Source organism: Colobus angolensis, unplaced genomic scaffold (assembly GCF_000951035.1).
Source record: "Colobus angolensis palliatus isolate OR3802 unplaced genomic scaffold, Cang.pa_1.0 Scaffold153, whole genome shotgun sequence".
In the NCBI taxonomy this organism is placed as follows: Eukaryota; Metazoa; Chordata; class Mammalia; order Primates; family Cercopithecidae; genus Colobus; species Colobus angolensis.
The window spans coordinates 4,495,301-4,514,578 of NW_012114633.1; the positions used below are offsets into that span (position 1 = coordinate 4,495,301).

A 19,278-nucleotide genomic window follows, 5' to 3' on the forward strand; every position below is an offset into this window, starting at 1 on the left:
TTTACCTTAGCACCAGGGGATCCAGGGAATCCGGCAGTTCCAGGAGGACCAGGAGGGCCCTAAAAAAATTAAATACAATTTCAAAAGTTTAAACTCCTGTTTAAACTCCTTTTCAAATAAACAAAAGCTGGAATACTAGTAAATAAGTAAGCACATATAAAGAAAAGAAGATATTTACGCAGATAAAAAAGATATTCATACTTTATGAATATTATGTGGAGAAACAATGTGGTAAAATAACAAGAGAGTGAAATCTAAAACTAGAAATTCTTGGTTTCTCCCTACTTTGCCGTGAATTCCGTGTCTTAGTGCAGGTTACTTTTCCCTGAGCTTTTGTATTCAATTTTACAACATGGAGGTAACATCTATTTTATCCATTTTGTAGGGTTCTTTAAAGTGCCACGTCTTATATAAGATATTAACTAACATTGAGAGCACCATTAAATGTTAGCAGTTGGTCAAGCAGAATGAGTGTCAGAACCTAGATTTTGCTTATGGGCTCAGTGTCAGTTTTAATCACATGCATATATATAATATTGAGTATTGGGGCTATGATATTTTTTCACTTTTTAAATTGTAAAAACGGTCAACAGAGATGCTAATGTGTGTGTTAGATATATACATATACATATATGTATATACCTGAGTGTGTGTATATATATATAATATTAAATAATCCACAATCCATAATTTCTCATTACCTTACAACAAATAAGAGATAGAAAGTTACTTACTGGTTGACCATCACTGCCTCGAGCACCGTCATTACCCCGAGCACCCTAAAAAGAGAAGTTTACATTAAATATCTATTTAATTCTGAATGGCTGGTCATGAGTAATATTTTGACTAAAATTCTGACTCAAGTGAGTTGAGTTTTCTTCAAGTACATTAAAATCTGCTTACTAATTATATATTTCAAAGTCAATATATTGTAAAGACAATTCTGATATATACAGCAATAATCAAATGTAGAAGGATTGGAATCTGTGTTTTCAGGACTGAATGCAGATGTAATGGCTCTAATTGCATATGAACAGTTAACACAAAAATTCTCAATAGCGATAATTGTAAAACATTTATTCATTTCCTTTTAACTATAGCCAAAACGTTATCACAGTATCAAGTATAATTTTGTAGGAGGGTCTTTTTTCTGACATATTTTTGCAGCCTGAAACTTTACTGAGACACTAATCTGTCATTTTGGGTTGTAATTGTGCAATGTTAGTAACAATACTCACCGCAGCTCCAGGAAGTCCTGGCCGTCCTCTCTCACCAGGAGCCCCTCTTGGACCCTAGAGAGTAAAATTGAAATATGGTCTTACTCTAATCCTGACATATGTAAGAACAGTTGAGGTGGGAGCAAAGCCAGTTTTAGGTAACAATGCGGTTAATAATAAAACTGAAAATTATGCATAAGAAACATAATTACCATGGGTCCAGGAGCTCCATTTTCACCTGGAAGACCATTTTCACCCTAGATACATATAAAATATGTTATTATTTTATACAAGAGGAAGAAAATATTATTGATTTTTAAATACAGAATATTATGGAAAAGCTTATGGAGCCTAGAAAAAGATATACATTTTAACAATATTAATTGTCTGTTAGTATTTTATTTACCAGAAATCTCAATTTCTGTATTTAAAAACTTAAAAACTAAAGAGAAGTAATTGATAAATTATACTAAGATGCTCAACTATTTCTAATCTAGACTCTTCAAGTTATCAGTTTTCATGGAAGCATTAATAGAATATCTCAATTAGTTACCATTATTCATACCTAATAGGTAAAGTTCAGGTAAATTTCAGCAAACAAGTTAAGCCTCACAATATGAATCTTAAATGTAGCTTTAATATTTAATGAATTTACTTATGAAAACGTGATTTTGTTGTGATTTACCTTTAATCCAGGAGCACCTGTTTCACCCTTTTCTCCATTTCGTCCATCGAAGCCCTAGGAAATGTATAAAAATAGCTAAATTATTAAAATCTGTTCATCTAGAATGATTGATAAAGTTTACATTGAATTTTTCTAATTGGTCTTTATAACACTACTTGCAAAATTAACTTAAATAATTTAAAACTTGTTTAAAGAGGTTGAAGATATTTCATACCGATTTTACAGCAGGAAAATATGAACTAACTAGAAAGTGCAATGTGGTCTGATAAGAAAGTTGCCTTAACTATAGAGTAGCAAACATGAGTTTCATAGATTTTATTATAATTAAGTTAATAAGTTATAGGCACAGTTGGTTGAATGTATGAAATGTTTTGCATAGAATAAAGTTGTACAACTCAATCTATAAATCATATTAAGTCAATAAAAACATAATTCATAAAATGTTTTTATTTTTCTGATAGTGGTAGTAAGAAAATATTTTTCAAGAGTATTTTATACACTAGAAATCAACTCCTTTATTTTGCAAAAAATGGCTACTTTGGTCAACAAATAAACTTGGTAGACTTAAAAATTTCAAATTAATTCATTGACAGAATCATCTTTTTGGGCACATAATTGTCCAGTAAAATTAGTTAGTCAAGTAAATATAGCCCAGTGCAATACCTTGTAAACAACTTAGAAACTCTACTTACTCTGTGTCCTTTCATACCAGGGAATCCAGGTATCCCAGCTGGACCTTTGATACCCTAAAAATAATGAATTAAAAAATATTAATGAACCTTCAAATAGAATCACAACCTAGTAGTAAAACACTTTCTGTTTTTAAGTTTAATTCAATTGAATAATAGTTTTCAAGCAAAGGTTGCTCCAATTAATTTATTAGATGCTGAAGACTTACTGGAGGTCCAGGCAATCCTCGCTCTCCAGGTCGTCCGGGTCTACCTGATTCTCCCTAGGTAGAGAAATAAAGAATACCTAAGTGCTCATGTTTGACAAAATACATTGTAGACAATAAGCAAAATGATTACTTTGCATTTTTCTCACGAAGGACTCATTAAAATGGTCACACAAAATGTATAGTTGAGATCAGCTTTCTGGGTAGAAGGCATGAGGAAGACCTTTCCCACTTTGATATAAGCTTATAAAGAGATAATGCAGGTGCTTCTAATCACTGCAATAATATAACCCTTCCTCAACCCAGTGAAAAGAATTTGTCATTGGAGATTAAAAGGGAAAGAAAGAATGTCATTGAATTGAAGGTGTCCATAAGTTCTCAAGTTCATTAAATAGTGGTATCAATTTCATCATTACAAGAGGCAGGCAAAGACACTTACTTCCCCTCCAGTTAAATGATATATTCAATGGATGAGTCTTCTCAGCAGTCAAAAAGCACTTTAGGGATTTTATTTTAGAATTTGACAAATGATAAATATATGTATAGGTATGCAAATACTGTATAACTACTCAAAGATTAGTATTAGCTAAAATGTTGTTAAGATAACAATATTTTGAATAACATTCTTTTCTTCTGGGATTCTGACATAAAGCATATACTGTTTAGAATACCCCAAGTTAAATTTTGCTGTATTCTTATTTAATTTTTAAAAACTTACATCTTTTCCAGCAGGACCAGATGGACCCATAGCACCGGGAGGTCCTGGAGGGCCCTGAAAATAAGGAAATAAAAAATGAATAGATTTGTAAGTTTTTCTGTTACAATTTATTATTATACAGTGTACGTATTCCTGGAAGGAACCTCCTTTTAGAAAATACTTTTAATGTTTCTCATAATGAAAATGATACTTTCTGAGTTAATATTATACCTCTATTACATCAACTTACTGTTAATAAAAATTAAAAACATCATATATCTGCATTTTATATTACACATGTGTATTTATAAATTCAAATGTATTTCTACATGTTTTGGAATATTAAATATATCTAAATATAAATGTATTTCTAAATTTCATGAAATATTGTATTTAAATAATTATTTTACCTGCTTATTTACAGAGCATATCCTTCTAAAGGACTCTCTTAGATTATGTTTATTTCTACTGTCTAAGATATATGTATGTTTACATATGAAAATATATATAATTATATTTATCAGTAGATTAGATATAAGAGTGAACTGAGTGGTTACAGAAAATATATAAACAAATTCTAATTTGTATCAGCTCTGGGAAGTGGACTATTTTGATGGCTAATGATGAGAAAATTCCTTTATTAACTAGTGTCTCTAAGATAGCTAACCAATTGAAAGAGTCCAAAAGACTTGATAAAATGCTATTTGTTATTTGCAAATTTAAGGGTAAATTTAATCTTCATTCTGTAAGGGCCTATACTTGTTTTAGAAAACAAAGGTAGGTTCCATATAGAATTATCAACTTATATATAAATATAAATTTAATTGTTACTTACTGCAGGACCAGCTTGTCCAGGTTCACCAGGGGGTCCTTGGTATCCTGGAGATCCCTAGTGAGTAGAATATGTAAATATTTTAAAAGTAACAAAATCTTCATATAATTCATTTACATCTTGACAGTAAGAAATCAGGATTGTGAATGCAATCAGCAAATTTTTCTCCAGTTTATAAATATTGAGACCAAGTTTTTTTCAGATCAGAATGAAGTTAATGCATTTCATTGCATTCATTGCAATCCATCGAAACTGAATGGTTTTGAACTAAAAGCCCTATCACATACAAATTAATGTGGTTTAATTTTACCAGGGTTTTAATTGCCAATAGTTGTTGGTGGAAAGGAATTAAATATGGAATTCTATCTTTGAAGCCTTAATCAGTTTCTTGGTTATGACTTCTCTAGTTAACTGGGATTATGCATGCTGGAATGGCTGAATTACAGCAGAATGCATACTAATTTGATTTTTCTAAAAATGAAGAAGAAAACACCACTAATGGCTATACTTACAGGGGAACCAGGATGACCAGATGTACCAGGGGGACCGGGAGGGCCTGGGGGGCCCTGGAATGTGAATTTGAATGAAAAACAAAATAAATGAATGCAAAATACACTTTATCCAAGCTTCAAAGCAATGACACTTGCATTGTTAAAACTGTGAACAAATATATCTCATCTTTTGATAACTATTCGTGAGATCTACAATAGTGATCTTAGCAAGCAAACATTACTGTAATGAAATTCTCACAGATTCCATATAAATTATTAATAAATGTTATAAAATGTTGTCCTGAATTCCTAAGGAAGGGAATTAAAAAGTCTGGAAAAATTAGTACACAATGCTATGAAAATCCCTGCAATGTTAGGATTATATTGCACTGGTGAAGAAGCAATTTCTTGCTTGGCAGCCAAACTCAGTGCAGAAAAACATATATTGGCACACTACAAATCCTATAATCAGTTATCTAAAGTAATAATGTAAATCAACCATAAAGTCTATAATTATGTTGATATATCTATCACAGTTAATTGACTTAGAGATTTATATGGTCACACAAGAATCATCATACACAGGACAATTGATTTATCATTGTTCAGAAATACAGATTAAACTGTATGCTGAAAACAGTATGCTTCAGTTTTGTAACACACTGTTTCTAAATACTAATAGCAAATTTATAAAACAATAGTTTGTGTATTTATATTTTCTCTTACAAAGACTTTCCTGAAATGTTAATAACCGTTGACTTTGGTTTTTACTTTTTAGTAAAAAGTTTATATGTGATCAAAAATTGGATTAATAATGTGAATGCGATAGAAAGAACATGATAATGCTACCATTTTCTTTCCCAACCTTATTAGGAATAAGCTATTTTGTACAATTCCATAAAAATACTGAATTCCTAGAAGAGCAACCATTCAAGATTTTACAAACTGGAAAGATAACAAAGCTCTAAAATGCTGAGAAACATTTGTACATACAGCTGGTCCAGGATAGCCACCGATTCCTCCTACTGCTACTCCAGACTTGACATCGTATGAATCATACTGGGGAGAATAGTTCTGTGGCAAGGAGACCAAATAGATATGATCATTTTAATAGACAGTTCATAAGTCTTTTAAAAAGCATTTAGAGGTGCATGCAACATCTAGTAACCACTGATAGGTTTTTGTGTGCCAAAAGATGTAGTATGTATTAACTAATTATCTTGTTTATCCTGTTTTTCTGTAGATTGAGACATTAGATATCCTACAGAAGCATTTTCTTGTGTGATGCACAAATCTTTCCACTGTGTTAAACGTTAGTTTCCCCCCAATTTTTCCTATTATACTCTTACTTCAGTTATTATTTCTAAGCAGTATCTACATCATTACAAACATAGGATCATAGGGTGTTTGAGGCCAAAAGAGTCTTGAGATCATATAATACACCTTCACATTATGAGCAAAAGAAAATGAAGTCAAATTATTTTTCCAACACTTAATGATACAAGTGAAATTCATATCCCCTGGATTCTGGTTAATATGACTAAAAGATTCACTTAAAAATAAACATCTCCACAGAAAATAAGCCAAAATTAGTAGAAAAGCTCATATGCTTATTGGATTTCTTTAAAGCTTTTTTAAAATTCTAAGTTTTAGGTCTAGAGTTAGGTTCTATTTGGTTACTAGAATAAGAATAACTTAGACAATACACTTTAGTTCTTGTTGAATTGCTTTTCGAAAAGCACTTTTTAACCTCACAAAGATTTGTGTAATATATTTTCTTATTTCACCTAATTCCATGCAGCAGAAATTTTGTCATTTTTTTTATTTGGTTGTTTTACATGCAGATTTATTTGGTTACCATGCTTCAGGAGAAGCAAGATGTGCTCTGAAGGATTAGCAAGAGCAGTTTCATAGGCAGAAATAATGCTGTTCAATAGGAATATTCACAGTTCTTCAACTTCCTTTTGTCCAGACTTTTAGAGGCTTTGACATTGGTGTTAGTAGGAGAATAAAGTATAGATATAGTACCAACTAAATTGTGTAGGTTAATTTTTTTTGTAAGTTGATAGTTCACTTCTTAAACATAATGTGTATGCTATACATCTGCTGAGAAATTGGCAACTTTTCCAAGTATATAGGAGCAATGACATTAGCATTATGAGGATGAATGAATACTTATAAAGCACTTAGAATAGTGCCTAATACATAGAATCACTAAATAAGGATTTATTAAATGCATAGAATCAGAGAACAGATACAAAGGACTCATAATAGTGAGATGTAATATAGAGTAAAGAAAGAAGATGAGCTAGATAGTTTTATGAGGGGATTTTTTAAGTAACATAATTTGTTATACCTGAGGACCAGTAGGGCATGATTCACAGATTCCAGGGGGGCCAGGAGAACCAGGGGAACCTGGTTGTCCTGGAATACCAGGGTCACCATTTCTCCCAGGAATACCAGGAGGGCCCTAAAAAAAGAGGTAAAAATAAATTAAATAGTGAAAAATCCTGGTGGTTCAGAATCATTATCAGATTGTTGTTTCTTCACTTTATAATATTAGGAATCAATACAAATAATATATTTTCTTTATAACACATATTTTCAATCAAAATCACGTGAATAATTTAAGTATAATGTATTCCTTTGTATATTGACCTATATATTTTATTTAAACTGATCATGGGGGTGAAGACATAATATGAAGTTTGGGAAATTGAAATCTTTATATATACAATTATGGATTCCCAGTCTATCGTTTGGTGCCATTATTCAAATATGTGGTAATAAAGAGAATGTATGATGAAAGTTCAAATCTAGAAAGGGTATGAACAGAAAAAAAGCAAACTCTTACTAGAATTATCATTAGTATTAATTTTATTCTACTAAAGAATGCTTACTTACTGGATCTCCCTTGGGGCCTTGAGGTCCTTGACCATTAGGAGGGCGAGTAGGCTAATAAATGGAAAAGAACAAATTAAAGAAGACACAGAATTTGCATATTATTTCTTAACCCAGATTCTAACCAATCCTTATCTTTACATTGAAACGTCCACTTTTTACTTGTAATACAAACATGGCTATTTGACGAACATGACTTTCATTTCCTTTTAGGCTCCTATGATATAAGAACTAGTCATGTGTCTAAATATGAATATTGAAGGTGCACAGTTTATCTCTGAACTCACAGCAGTTGGAGGCTGTGGGCAAACTGCACAACATTCTCCAAATGGAATTTCTGGGTTGGGGCAGTCTAATTCTTGATCGTCACATATTATGTCATCACAGAGAACGGATCCTGAGTCACAGACACAAATTTGGCATGGTTCTGGCTTCCAGACATCTCTATCCGCATAGGACTGACCAAGATGGGAACATCCTCCTTCAACAGCTGAAAAACAAGTTAGATGCCATGAAGTTTCCTCAGGTTTTGCTGAAATGTGATTTTTGTTACTCTGTCAGGACTACTAACAATAGCCAAAGTTGAAATGGTTTGAAACAAATAATTTCTTCCTTTCATTAGAAAATTATATTTGTCCTACGTAATTTGCTAACTAGCAAGGAATTAATTAAAATATCATATCTGCTTATTATCATAAAATTGGCATACCATAGTCAATTTTCCTTAAGACCAACAGGTATTTTAATTTCATGTATAGTAAGAATTAATATCAATGTATATCACACAAGCATTTAAACATTTATTTATTAATGGCACAATTGAAAAGAAGCTTTTCTACCCAATTGCTATTCTTTGCCTTAACAGCAGATGGGAGCATTAAACTAAAAAGATGATTTTGTCACTAACTCTGAAGACTTTCTGGATTTTATTAACCTAGTTGAGAAATTCAGGGGAAAACTGAACTAATCTTGGCACCCTAAAACTCTACCAGATTTTCCTGGGAAAGCTTTAACAGAACTTATTGTGTGTATCGAATGTCACTGTTAGCTCTGTTTGGCATTAGTCGGTCAACATGATATGACATAATGCATTGTATGTCCCTTATGGATGTAAAGACATTTCCAAATCACCAAAAAGAAAAGAAAAAGATGTTTTTAAAATAAATATTGGCAAGGAATAAGTAAAAATAATAGGGAAAATATGAATCATAACCATCTGTATTTGTGGCTTAAAATGGTAAAAAAAATTGCTTCAACCAAAATTTTAGACTTGCTTCATAATTATATACAAGGTACTGAAATTTCAGCAGCTATTAACTATGAATCAGCTTAGGAATTGCCAAAACAAAACCTAGTCTCAATTCTTAAAGCATTAGCTGTGTATTGTGGTTAAATGCAACTTTAGTTCCTGACGATTGGTACGATAGTTTGCCAGTAATTAAGTAAATAAATAAGTTTCTAAGCATCTGCAAAAATTTTTGCAAACAACAAATGATGTAGTGTTCAGTAATTTATATTTTTGTGAGACAGTGAAATTTTTATTTTCTCAAAGCCAAGATATTTAAAATGTCTACTGAAGGAGGCCTGCTTCCGAGTAGGCAAGTAGTTCAAAATTAGTTTTTGCTGCCTAGTGGTCAAGAGGCCTTTTAGAGGTCCTAAGATTTTTCCATCTGGGCACAACATGCAGCCACAAAAGATCACCTTTTCAAGTTCTTGTTTCTGTATCTTCTCTCTGTCTAGGGTAATAATAATTTAGATTTGTATTTAAGTGAGTTGAAATGTTTAGCTGATTTAGTAAATGTTCACCAAAAAGCATTTCAAAACATAGACTCTAGGGAGTACTGAAATTGCTTCCCCCTCTCATTTCCATTTATGTGTTCTGATACAAATTTAATGATATTGTACAACACACTTGATCTATTTGAGAAGATAGATAATCCATTCTTTCTTCATGTTACAATTTCTCAATGTAGTTTACAGCTAATGAAGGAAAGCTTCATTTTTTAAATGCAATTTTAAGTAGGCAAATAGTTTATTTAGAAAAGTTATTCTAATTCCTCCCCTATGTTTGAAACACATATATGAGAACATGGGATATATTTTCTATATACATTTCCTAAGCTTTTAAAGGAGCATTTCTTAATTCATAGTGCATATAAAAGCTGAATACCAAAATGCTTATCTCAGTGCAAATGAAGTAGGCCTATTTGAATGGTGTTATGGAAAACATATTTAAGAGAAGAGCAGTCATTTACACATTGGTGTGAAGAGTAATAACATAGGTGAGTCTATGCATTAAACTCATTACAGAACTGGCATCTTGTATTTAAGTACTAAGTTCACCAGTTTGCAGAAAAGGTCTGAAAATTTGGGGTTGGAAGATTATGCCATAAAATTACATGGAGCACTGTAATTACATTGGTTCCTTTTCTCAAAATGAACCACTTAAACATTTTCTCCAAATCAACTTTATATGAAATGTTCCTACAGATTAGTTTCAGCTCAAGATTTTCCCATTAATAATGTATATTTTAAGCCCCCCAGATCTATCCTCAAAAACATTGTTAGATTGTATGGATGATTCTTTCAGCTTTTTGCCCCTGGATCAGGAACATCTTTTCACACTTAATACAGCATGTGGGTTATGAAAAACAGCTATTGAATACTAAAGGCATATTAAAGACAAATGAAGATAATAGTTAAAGCTAGGCTCAAACACTTCCTATTTTAAGTACTTTCTATGTGTTCTTGATCTGCCTAGAAATTAACATAAATGCTTTTCCTTCCTGTGTATTCATCCTCCTCTGTTTATGTCTCATTAAAGGTGTCCTCACATCATTAGAAATACAGTACTTTCCATTTGTTCTGCTAATTACTAAATAAATGAGCACAATATTGACCTATTAAAATTGTAAATGAGTTTGTTAAAATTGGATTAAATGCAATGTTATAAAAATTAAGGTTGTCATGTAGCTTATTGTTTCCAAATTTTATTAGAAACATATTATAGTACTTTTTCAAACACAGCAGCCTCAATATAAAGACTATTTTAGTGCAATTTAAAAAATTGTCATATTCTTAAAATATTTTTTTTCTCACCTGCACATGACAGTCAACATGGTGCATGCATGTTTTGTTTTACTTTAGAAAGTCATATTGTTTTAAGTTAAAGAAGAGAGTTGGAATGCTTAAAAAATAAGAATTAATGCAACTTTGTTTATTGCCATAAGTTATTTCATATCCACTTGAAATAAATTTGGCTCTCCTGAAAAGTCAGTTCCTGTAAAAACTTGTGGCTGAAAATTAGCCCTTTCTCTGTTTTTCTACCTTAGTTACCTTTGCTGAAAAAATAGTTTTGTGTAGCTTCCTTTATCGTTCCATGCATGACAAAATGTAGTTAGCAATATATTCTATTGGAAGTTAAACCTCTTAGATTGATGTTTCATAGACCTGGTACTATGTGTGAAAATCATGGCAAAGTCAAAATCAAGGAAAAGAATATTTTGTTTCTAGAGGAATAAAAATACTCTAGTTAGCCATTTGCAACATTTAGATATAGAATAGAAAATGGGATTTTGAAATAAGTCATCTCATATTATTCTCTTCATTTCTTAGGAATCTGTATTCAGAGTAGCTTTGGTTAAAATAGTAAGTTAATTTTTTCCAAAAGTATTAAATAAAAGGCAAATAATTTCATTTTACTATTGGAAAGTAATGGACTTTCCAATTACTTCCGTTATTTTAGTTGTTTAAATCACTCTGTTCCAATTTGTAATTAATTTTAAATTCCATCTCCCATGTCATTTGGTGTTTCTGTTCCTTACTACAAAGTACAATTCTGAAAGAAATTTACTTGTGATCACACAAGCAATATATTAAGCTCAATCATCTCCTTGTTGGGATCTATAATATAAAACATATTGAAGCTAACACATGACGTAAACCACTCATAGCTGCTTCTTTCCTAGTTTTCTATTTTGGAATTTTAGAGAAAAATAAAGCCAGATAACATAATTATATATTTTTAGGTGTGCATAAAGCTAATTTTTTTGTGATTCTTTTGTTTCCATTCTTTATGTTAAATTATGCTGACTTGAAGAAATCATATTGTTAGGACAAAAAATGCATATTATGTTTGTCTTAATACTATTTTTGGAGCAATATTATTATTATTATTCCCTAAAGCACTTAATTAAATTAGTTAATTTGACTTGAATGAAAAGTGAATATTTTTTCCTCTTCTCTTCTTACTGAATCCTTATCTGGGAAAAGATATATAATCTGAAAATCTAAGCATCACAGATATGATTTATAAATTATTATAATTTATTTTCATTACTTTAGAAAGCTGAACATTTTGTACATGTGGGTATTTGGCATTCATACAGTTTCCAACTGAAATATGTTTAGTTTGCCTTTTAAATGATACTGTTTGGAAAACATACATTTTAATAAAATATGTTTTCTACTGCTTATATCTTTATTATAGTATCCTAAAATATGTTAGATTACTTAACAAAAAGGGCTCTAAAGAAAGTATCTGGAGACATTCTAGGTGAATAATTTTAATTTAAAAGCACTGTTTTGCATAGACAAAGAAGATTTTATTTATTCTTGCTACCTCCAAGAAAAAAAATTGATAAATTATCAGTTGTAGATATTTTCTTGTTTCATATTTTATAGATATATGATTTTTCAATCTCCAGTTAGAAATGTCATTTAAGTTAATATTTTATCCTGTTAAAAATAAAAATAATTAGATAATTAGAAAATGTAAAGTATCTCATATCTAACCAACAGCAACTGCATATATAATAAAATCTGCTTAGTGTCAAATTATAAAAACATTGAAGAGAATATATTCTACTTATTACAGTTGGCAAACAACTTTAAGTTGTATAGTCTTATAAATAAAATTTTACATTTCACCATCCTTATCACTAAGTTACAAAGTACTTTAATTTCTTCCTTAGAGTAATTTTATTTGCTAGCGTTAGTAAAACTAGTGCTAGGTAGAGCTTGTATAGTACCTCCTATCTTGTAGGCACTGCTCTGAGTAGTTTGGATATATATGTTGCTTCATACTCCCAAAGGCCTTATGATCTTAGAGCTGTCATAATCCTAATTTTACAGATGAGGAATCTTAACCACAGAAACATTAAGTAATTTCCCAAGGTTACACTGTCAGGGTAAAAAAGAAGATTTGAACGTAAGAAGGCTTCCTCTACATTTGATACTCTTAATTACTGCATTCTATTTTCTTTCTGCTATTTCAAAACTGAATACGATTAAAGAAGTCGACTCCAAAGCTCTGTCCCATATGATTTTTTATCACTGCAAGGTTAAAATCTGAATCTAGATAGGTATATTTTTAAGGAGAACAGTTCTCTGCAAAATATCTTTTCTATCTGGCCTCAAAACAGGAAGATGCCATCTGGAGTTAAATTCTCCTGTTTATTTTCTCTTGACCTTATGAAGAAGGGTAATATCTCTAAAGCCACCCTGGTGACATCCAGACCACCAACAGAATAAATGTGTGACTCAGAAACCCTGCATACATTTTGCTATATACAAAAAAGTAGGATTCTAACAACAATAGTACCAGACAGAAAAGACTTCTGCATCCAGTGCAAAAATATGTTTAAGATGTCTCATTAACACATTGTTTGTCAGAAAATATAGTTATTAAATGAGTCCTATTAATGCTTATCTAAGTTCGTTAGAAGTTTTCATTGAATGAAACTCGAACGTTGTAAACATGCTATGCAATTCCAAAGAGTGTATCTATGATTTTAATTTACTTGAGAAATGCAGTCTCTGTCATCCTCCACACAAAATACTATACAAAAACAGTTTCAGAAAAATGTATGCCATTTTACTCAAGCGCTACTTTCTTAATACTAGAACTCAAGGGAAATTTAACTTTTAATAATTTCTGGATCTTTTCTCTTTGATGTTTATATCTTTTGGGCTTTTTGACTTGTCCTCTTTCAACGTTTCATTTTGCTCATTAAGACTACATTTTAAACATCAGTGCTTGACCTCAGTTATGGAAAAAAACAAGGGTTTTATTAGTTAATCTGAAAGGAATCCACTTCTGCTGTGTTTTCACTAGACACAGACTGAAACTCTGGTGGTTAATGTAACTCCCCAAACTGCAGTTCACAAGTGATTTATGTAAGAATAGCTATCTCATTTTTTCCGTTGTCATCTTGACATGAAACAGGCAAAGTTTCCCCTTTGAAAAGTCTGGAGAGTTTTTTTTACACTATATGACCTCTTTTTTTTTTGAGCATGGAAACAATGGGATTGAGCTTTTTTCCTAGGGAAAACTTTTACAAGAAACAGTTCACTGAGAGAGTTCCAGAAAGTTATTGTAGACCTGGAAACTTTACAACTGTTCCTCATGTCCAGCAAAAGCAATAACATCTTTCATCTTTAAAGCTTTAATTCTTAAGCAATCTACTTTAATCACTTCAAGGTGGTGATATCACTAGATGTTACAAAATTGAAGAGCTGGGCTACATAATTTTTGGAACTCTGCCCCAAAGAAGCCATTCACAATGGAAACTGGAGTTTCGGTAGATGGCACTCTTCTCTGAGTGACAACTCAAGTCCAGCATGTGACTGTAGATGTAGAACAGGGGCTTTCCTGAGGAGCTGTCCTGTAGCCTCAACTATAATCCTGGTAAACTCACAGTCAATCATTCTTGATTTTTAAAAAGAAGCCTGTAAATAAGACATCAATCCAGGAATCTGAATTAGTTAAAAGGCATTTAATCACAGTCTTTCCTTCTTTTCCAGAATTGTTCCAGTGGCTTTGCTTTCTTTTCTTATAATGCTGAAATGTTTAATTCCAGAATTTAATAAAAATACCTTTTTATGTGTAGGCCTTTAGATCATCTAAAGAGTATTCAACATCAGATGAGCTAAAGGCCTATACATAAAAAGGTATTTTTGAAAATCCAAATTTTTCAAAGCTCTGGTGTTACCTGAGCATTTTTTCCTTCCCTAGAAATAAAGCTCAGGTAAGGAAATACAAGTATCATGAATGAAAAACACAAAGTGTTGTATTATAATACTTTATTTACTCACACAGAACTGGTGATAATTTCTTTTAAAATAAGATCCTGAGCTTCTGGGGTTTAAAAAAGTAAATGTACTACTCTCTATAAAATTGAGTATTAAACAGAAAAATACCTATTCTTTCTTCACCTTTAGAAATGCATTATTAGCTCATGTACTTTCTAGGACGATATGTAATTTTTCAGTATCTCCTTTCAATGGCAAATAGTTACAAAACTAAGAAAATTCAAATATTCTAATTTTAATGTGTGTTCTGTAATTATCGAAGGCTTAACAGAATATTGGTCCTAGCTTTGACTTTGTCATTTTCTAGTTTTGTAATCCCAAATAAAGCACTGATCCATGTTAGGCGACTGACACTGAGATGTGTGAGCAACTATGCATCCTCTCTGCTTAAAAATGCAATTGTTCCTAAATTTATAACATTTTCCTGTAGTTCAATGTGTTTAATTGTAGGGACAAATGCAAACCCGAAAACTTGAATGTTACCTGAGCAAGTTACAGATTCCCTCTTAAAGCATAAGGAAAAATATACTCTCATGACATCTAAGAAGAAACTGATTCTCTGAGTCCATTTATAGTTTTAAAAATCTCAAACAACTAAAGGTCCACAGTTTATTTTACTGGAATTATCACTGTAGCACAATATAGAAACTCAAACATTAGTACACATTTAATTAAACTAAAGTTTCTGTTTCTGCCCTAATGAAGCAGTATTACTTAGTAACAGCTGTCTATAATCTATCTATCAATTAAGCAGCGAATAAAATACTTCTGTCAAATAAGGACTACATCAAAGACATGAAAAATATATTTAAAAAATAGTCATATATGGAATTTTTTAAATGGCCATAACATTTAAGCTAATTCCCAAAAAGACTCTGAATACTGTTACCATTGTGTTTTTGTGTCAGTATGTGTGTTTGCAATATTTATCCATAGCATACTAATTTCCTTAGGAAAGCAGTGTTAACATTTAAAATTCACGCATATGATTTTTTTAAAGCTTATTATAAACTACTGAAGCCAGCTAAGTAACATTAATATTGGCATTCATTATGTAAATGGCAACCTGGCTTGTCAGCTACTAGGTGACGCATCTTTGCACTTAAAATTTGGCATGTTTATAAACTACAGGAAATATAAAACAGACCATGTTTCTCCATTAGTGGAATATAACACATGAATTAAATACAATTTCACAAATTTGTAAGAAGACCAAAATTCTTTTTGAGGACTTGTTTATACCCAAAAAATGCCTGTGAGTGAACTAGAAGTGAGTGTTCATTAGAGCTGTGCTGTCTCTGAAGTTATGAGGACATATACAAGAAACACCACCCCAGAACTTTATGACAGTTCTCAGTGTGCTGAATATTCAGATACCTCCTGTAACTTTTCCAAACCTTATCTAATAGCAGAATTTTCTTGTAAAACCCATAGGGAACATAAGATGTACTGTCTTAAGTCAATTAAACTTTACTTTTATTCATGACAAAAAAATATATAGGCTGAATAGTTCTCTTTCAACTCTTTTTGAGCTTAAGAGCACACAAACACTTATCAGTAAAATTTTATACTTATTGATTATTTTTTGCATCTAAAGAGAAAAAGGGAAATAAATACAACTTAATGTGATGTCAAGGTACTGTAAGTGTCAAACACTCCCCCTCTAAAGTTGGACTCGGAAGAAAAATAGCCACAGGGCTTATAAAAAGCTTGTAACCACTAGGCAACTACAAATACATTACAATTTTTTGAGCTAAAACCTCCAAGTTTGTAGTCTTTTCAATAAATGGGTGGTGGGGGATAGTAGTCATTTGGTATTCTAAGAAAGGACTGTGAGTTGTAGCATCTCCTGGGAGGAGCAGGATAGGAAGGAAAAGAGGAGAGGAATAAGAAAGAAAGAAGGATTGCGAGTTCAGGGGAAAGAAAGGGCTAGGAGGCAAGGAGAGAGAGAACTAAAAAAAGAAATGGAGGCATAAGGAGGCAACATGGGGAGTAGGGAGGGAGGAACAGGCAGGAAAGACAGAGGAGGAGAGAGGAGTAGAGATGGGCTTGCCTAGGGAGGGGTGGGGTGATGAGTGAAGAGAAGTCTAAAGGAGCCAAAAGGGGTGGAGAGAGATAAAGAGGAGGGGAAAGGGAAGGAGAGGAGGGGTAAGGAGGAGAGGAAATTAAGGGAACAAGGAATATGGGTGTTTCTTTTCTTTTTTGTCCATGGGCTGAATATAACCGAAGACATTTCACTGTATATCTACCCCTCCCCTCATACACACATTTACATGTATTACCTGTGAGGACAACAAAGACATTTGATATTACAAACAAAAAACAAATTATCATGCAATGTCCTTTGCAAAATCTATGAGTTTAAATGTAACCATGTTTAGTTATGTGCAATAAAAATTCTCTAGTAATTTCTCCTAGTTATCTTTACATTTAGCACTTAAATATTTATTTTTATGGAAGTTTGTATTCCAATTTGCTCAGTATTTTCATGACTATGGTAAATAAAAGAATATTTTCACATAAATAATGAGACAAATGTATTTTTAGGAGAAATTAGAATATGAAAAACATCACATGCAATTATTAGAAAATATAGCTAAACAGCTTTCTGAAGTCCAACAGTACTAGCATCTTTACCTTGTTTGTAGCAAAGTCAAAACTCCTGTTGAAAACATTTTTAAAAATATTTTCTTCGTTAATGTGAATGCGGTTAAAATGTAGAATATGTGGAAAATACTAGTCCCTTAACATCTTGCTACTAGAAAAGATGAATTAATCAATCATTCTTGAAACAGAATAAAAACAGGAATAATAAAATATTTTAGCAGTTTGATCCCTTTGAAGAATATTTATAGGTACTTTGTTGCCGTTTTACAGAACTATATTCAATGATTCTGATAATGCATAGTACCTTCCTTTAGACTGTTCTTAATCCATGATATTTGAAATGCATTCTTATTCAGAAAACAATGCTCGATATTCTAACCTTACAAAGAATCCAGCAGACAAAGAGGAACATAAAATTATTGCAAGACCAATAACTTCCAGACTGCCTGGGGAAGTATTCCAAGATGTTAACAATCCGGGAGGGAAAAATTTTAAAGCCATTTTAAAAAGTTTCCAGTGCCTTTAACATGAAAACAAGTTAGTACAAGAACATTTTATCTTAAACAACCACAGAACTCTTAAATACACACATAACACAATTATTTTTCAAGTAATGTAAAAGCACAGCTATAGTCAGTTCAACATTTCACAATTTGGAGCTTATAGAGGAAATTATCTTTAATCAGGCAGCTGATTTTCCCCTTTACACCCCTCTTTGTGAGGAGAAGAAAAGACAAAAATCCCATAAAGTTTCTTGAAATCAGTACCTACTCACCTTCCTGTTGTGCCAAAATAATAGCGGGATGAAGCAGAGCAAGAAGTAGCCAGCTCCCCTTTTGCACAAAGCTCATCATGTCTAAATATCAGACATGAGACTCTTTGTGCAAAAAGGAGAAAAGAAAAGCAGTTCAAAGTAGCACCATCAAGTTGTTCCCTGCCCTTCAGCACCGGGCCCGTCATAAAACTCAGCCACTGAGATTCCTTTGCTTTGGCCTTAAATAGGAAAAAGTTTGGCTTCTCTCACTTTCCAGCCCCTTTCTGAAACATGAGAGCCGCACCCATCCCCTCAGCAGTAAAAGAAATGATAAATATTTCTTTTTCCCTTATAGAAGACACAACCCACAGTAACAAAAAGAGCACATCTGGTGTTTGTATGCATCTGCTTATGTAAAAGTTTGTTACATATTTCAGTCTTACATATATGTTTGTATAACTTAGGAACATATAGAAATGCTCTGACTTCTTTTAATACATACAATGTAAATGCATACATTTTTATTTCCCCTTATAAAGTTAACAACTCCATAATTTTGAAAAATTGCTGGATGCCTATTCATTCGGTATGTGTAATTTGCAGAACTGATCTTCCAGAAGATTTTTATGTTGGGATTTTGCCAGAACTAATCCTAACTCAATTTAAATAGGGGACTGTAAGAGATTCACTGAAAGAAAAGCCTCCGTTTGCCCCTTTGACTCATCCACCCACCCTGGGTCCTAGAAGTTAAGTTTCAGGCAAATGTCAAAAGACAAAGTATTTGAGCTATGTTTAAATGGCTTCCTAAAAGTTAGATACTTATCTATAGCTGTTTCCATTTATCACAAATTTCTTTAGCAAGCCAGAGTGCTTTCTTGTGAGATTTCCAATTTTTATGTTGCCTGGGAAAGACAGAACAGATCTTTCTAGAGAAAAATTCAGCCTTTTCATGACATAACTTTTTAGGAAACTGGAAGAGAAAGAGTTTATCACATAGAATAGCAAAAGAGTACCAGAGAAAGTGGTCTTTTTTTCCTGCATTACTCTAAAGATTAGTATAAATATTTCTAATGTAGACTTTTATGTGTATACTTTCCAGATCCTCAT

General features: G+C 32.0%; 1 protein-coding gene across 1 annotated transcript in view; it reads right to left on the reverse strand.

The window, feature by feature from the left end:
• The window catches only part of COL3A1 (collagen, type III, alpha 1), a 38,133-nt gene extending 19,692 nt beyond the window's left edge, over positions 1–18,441 (reverse strand). The window contains exons 1-15 of the mRNA XM_011936476.1: positions 18,193–18,441; positions 8,006–8,208; positions 7,722–7,772; positions 7,174–7,287; positions 5,811–5,891; positions 4,839–4,892; positions 4,330–4,383; positions 3,516–3,569; positions 2,801–2,854; positions 2,595–2,648; positions 1,903–1,956; positions 1,430–1,474; positions 1,239–1,292; positions 735–779; positions 6–59 (exon numbers count right to left, since the gene is read on the reverse strand). Coding sequence (XP_011791866.1) covers positions 6–59; positions 735–779; positions 1,239–1,292; positions 1,430–1,474; positions 1,903–1,956; positions 2,595–2,648; positions 2,801–2,854; positions 3,516–3,569; positions 4,330–4,383; positions 4,839–4,892; positions 5,811–5,891; positions 7,174–7,287; positions 7,722–7,772; positions 8,006–8,208; positions 18,193–18,271 — 1,050 coding nt within the window. The 5' untranslated portion in view covers positions 18,272–18,441. The remainder of the gene's footprint in view (positions 1–5; positions 60–734; positions 780–1,238; positions 1,293–1,429; positions 1,475–1,902; positions 1,957–2,594; positions 2,649–2,800; positions 2,855–3,515; positions 3,570–4,329; positions 4,384–4,838; positions 4,893–5,810; positions 5,892–7,173; positions 7,288–7,721; positions 7,773–8,005; positions 8,209–18,192) is intronic.
• Positions 18,442–19,278: the final 837 nt, after the last annotated feature.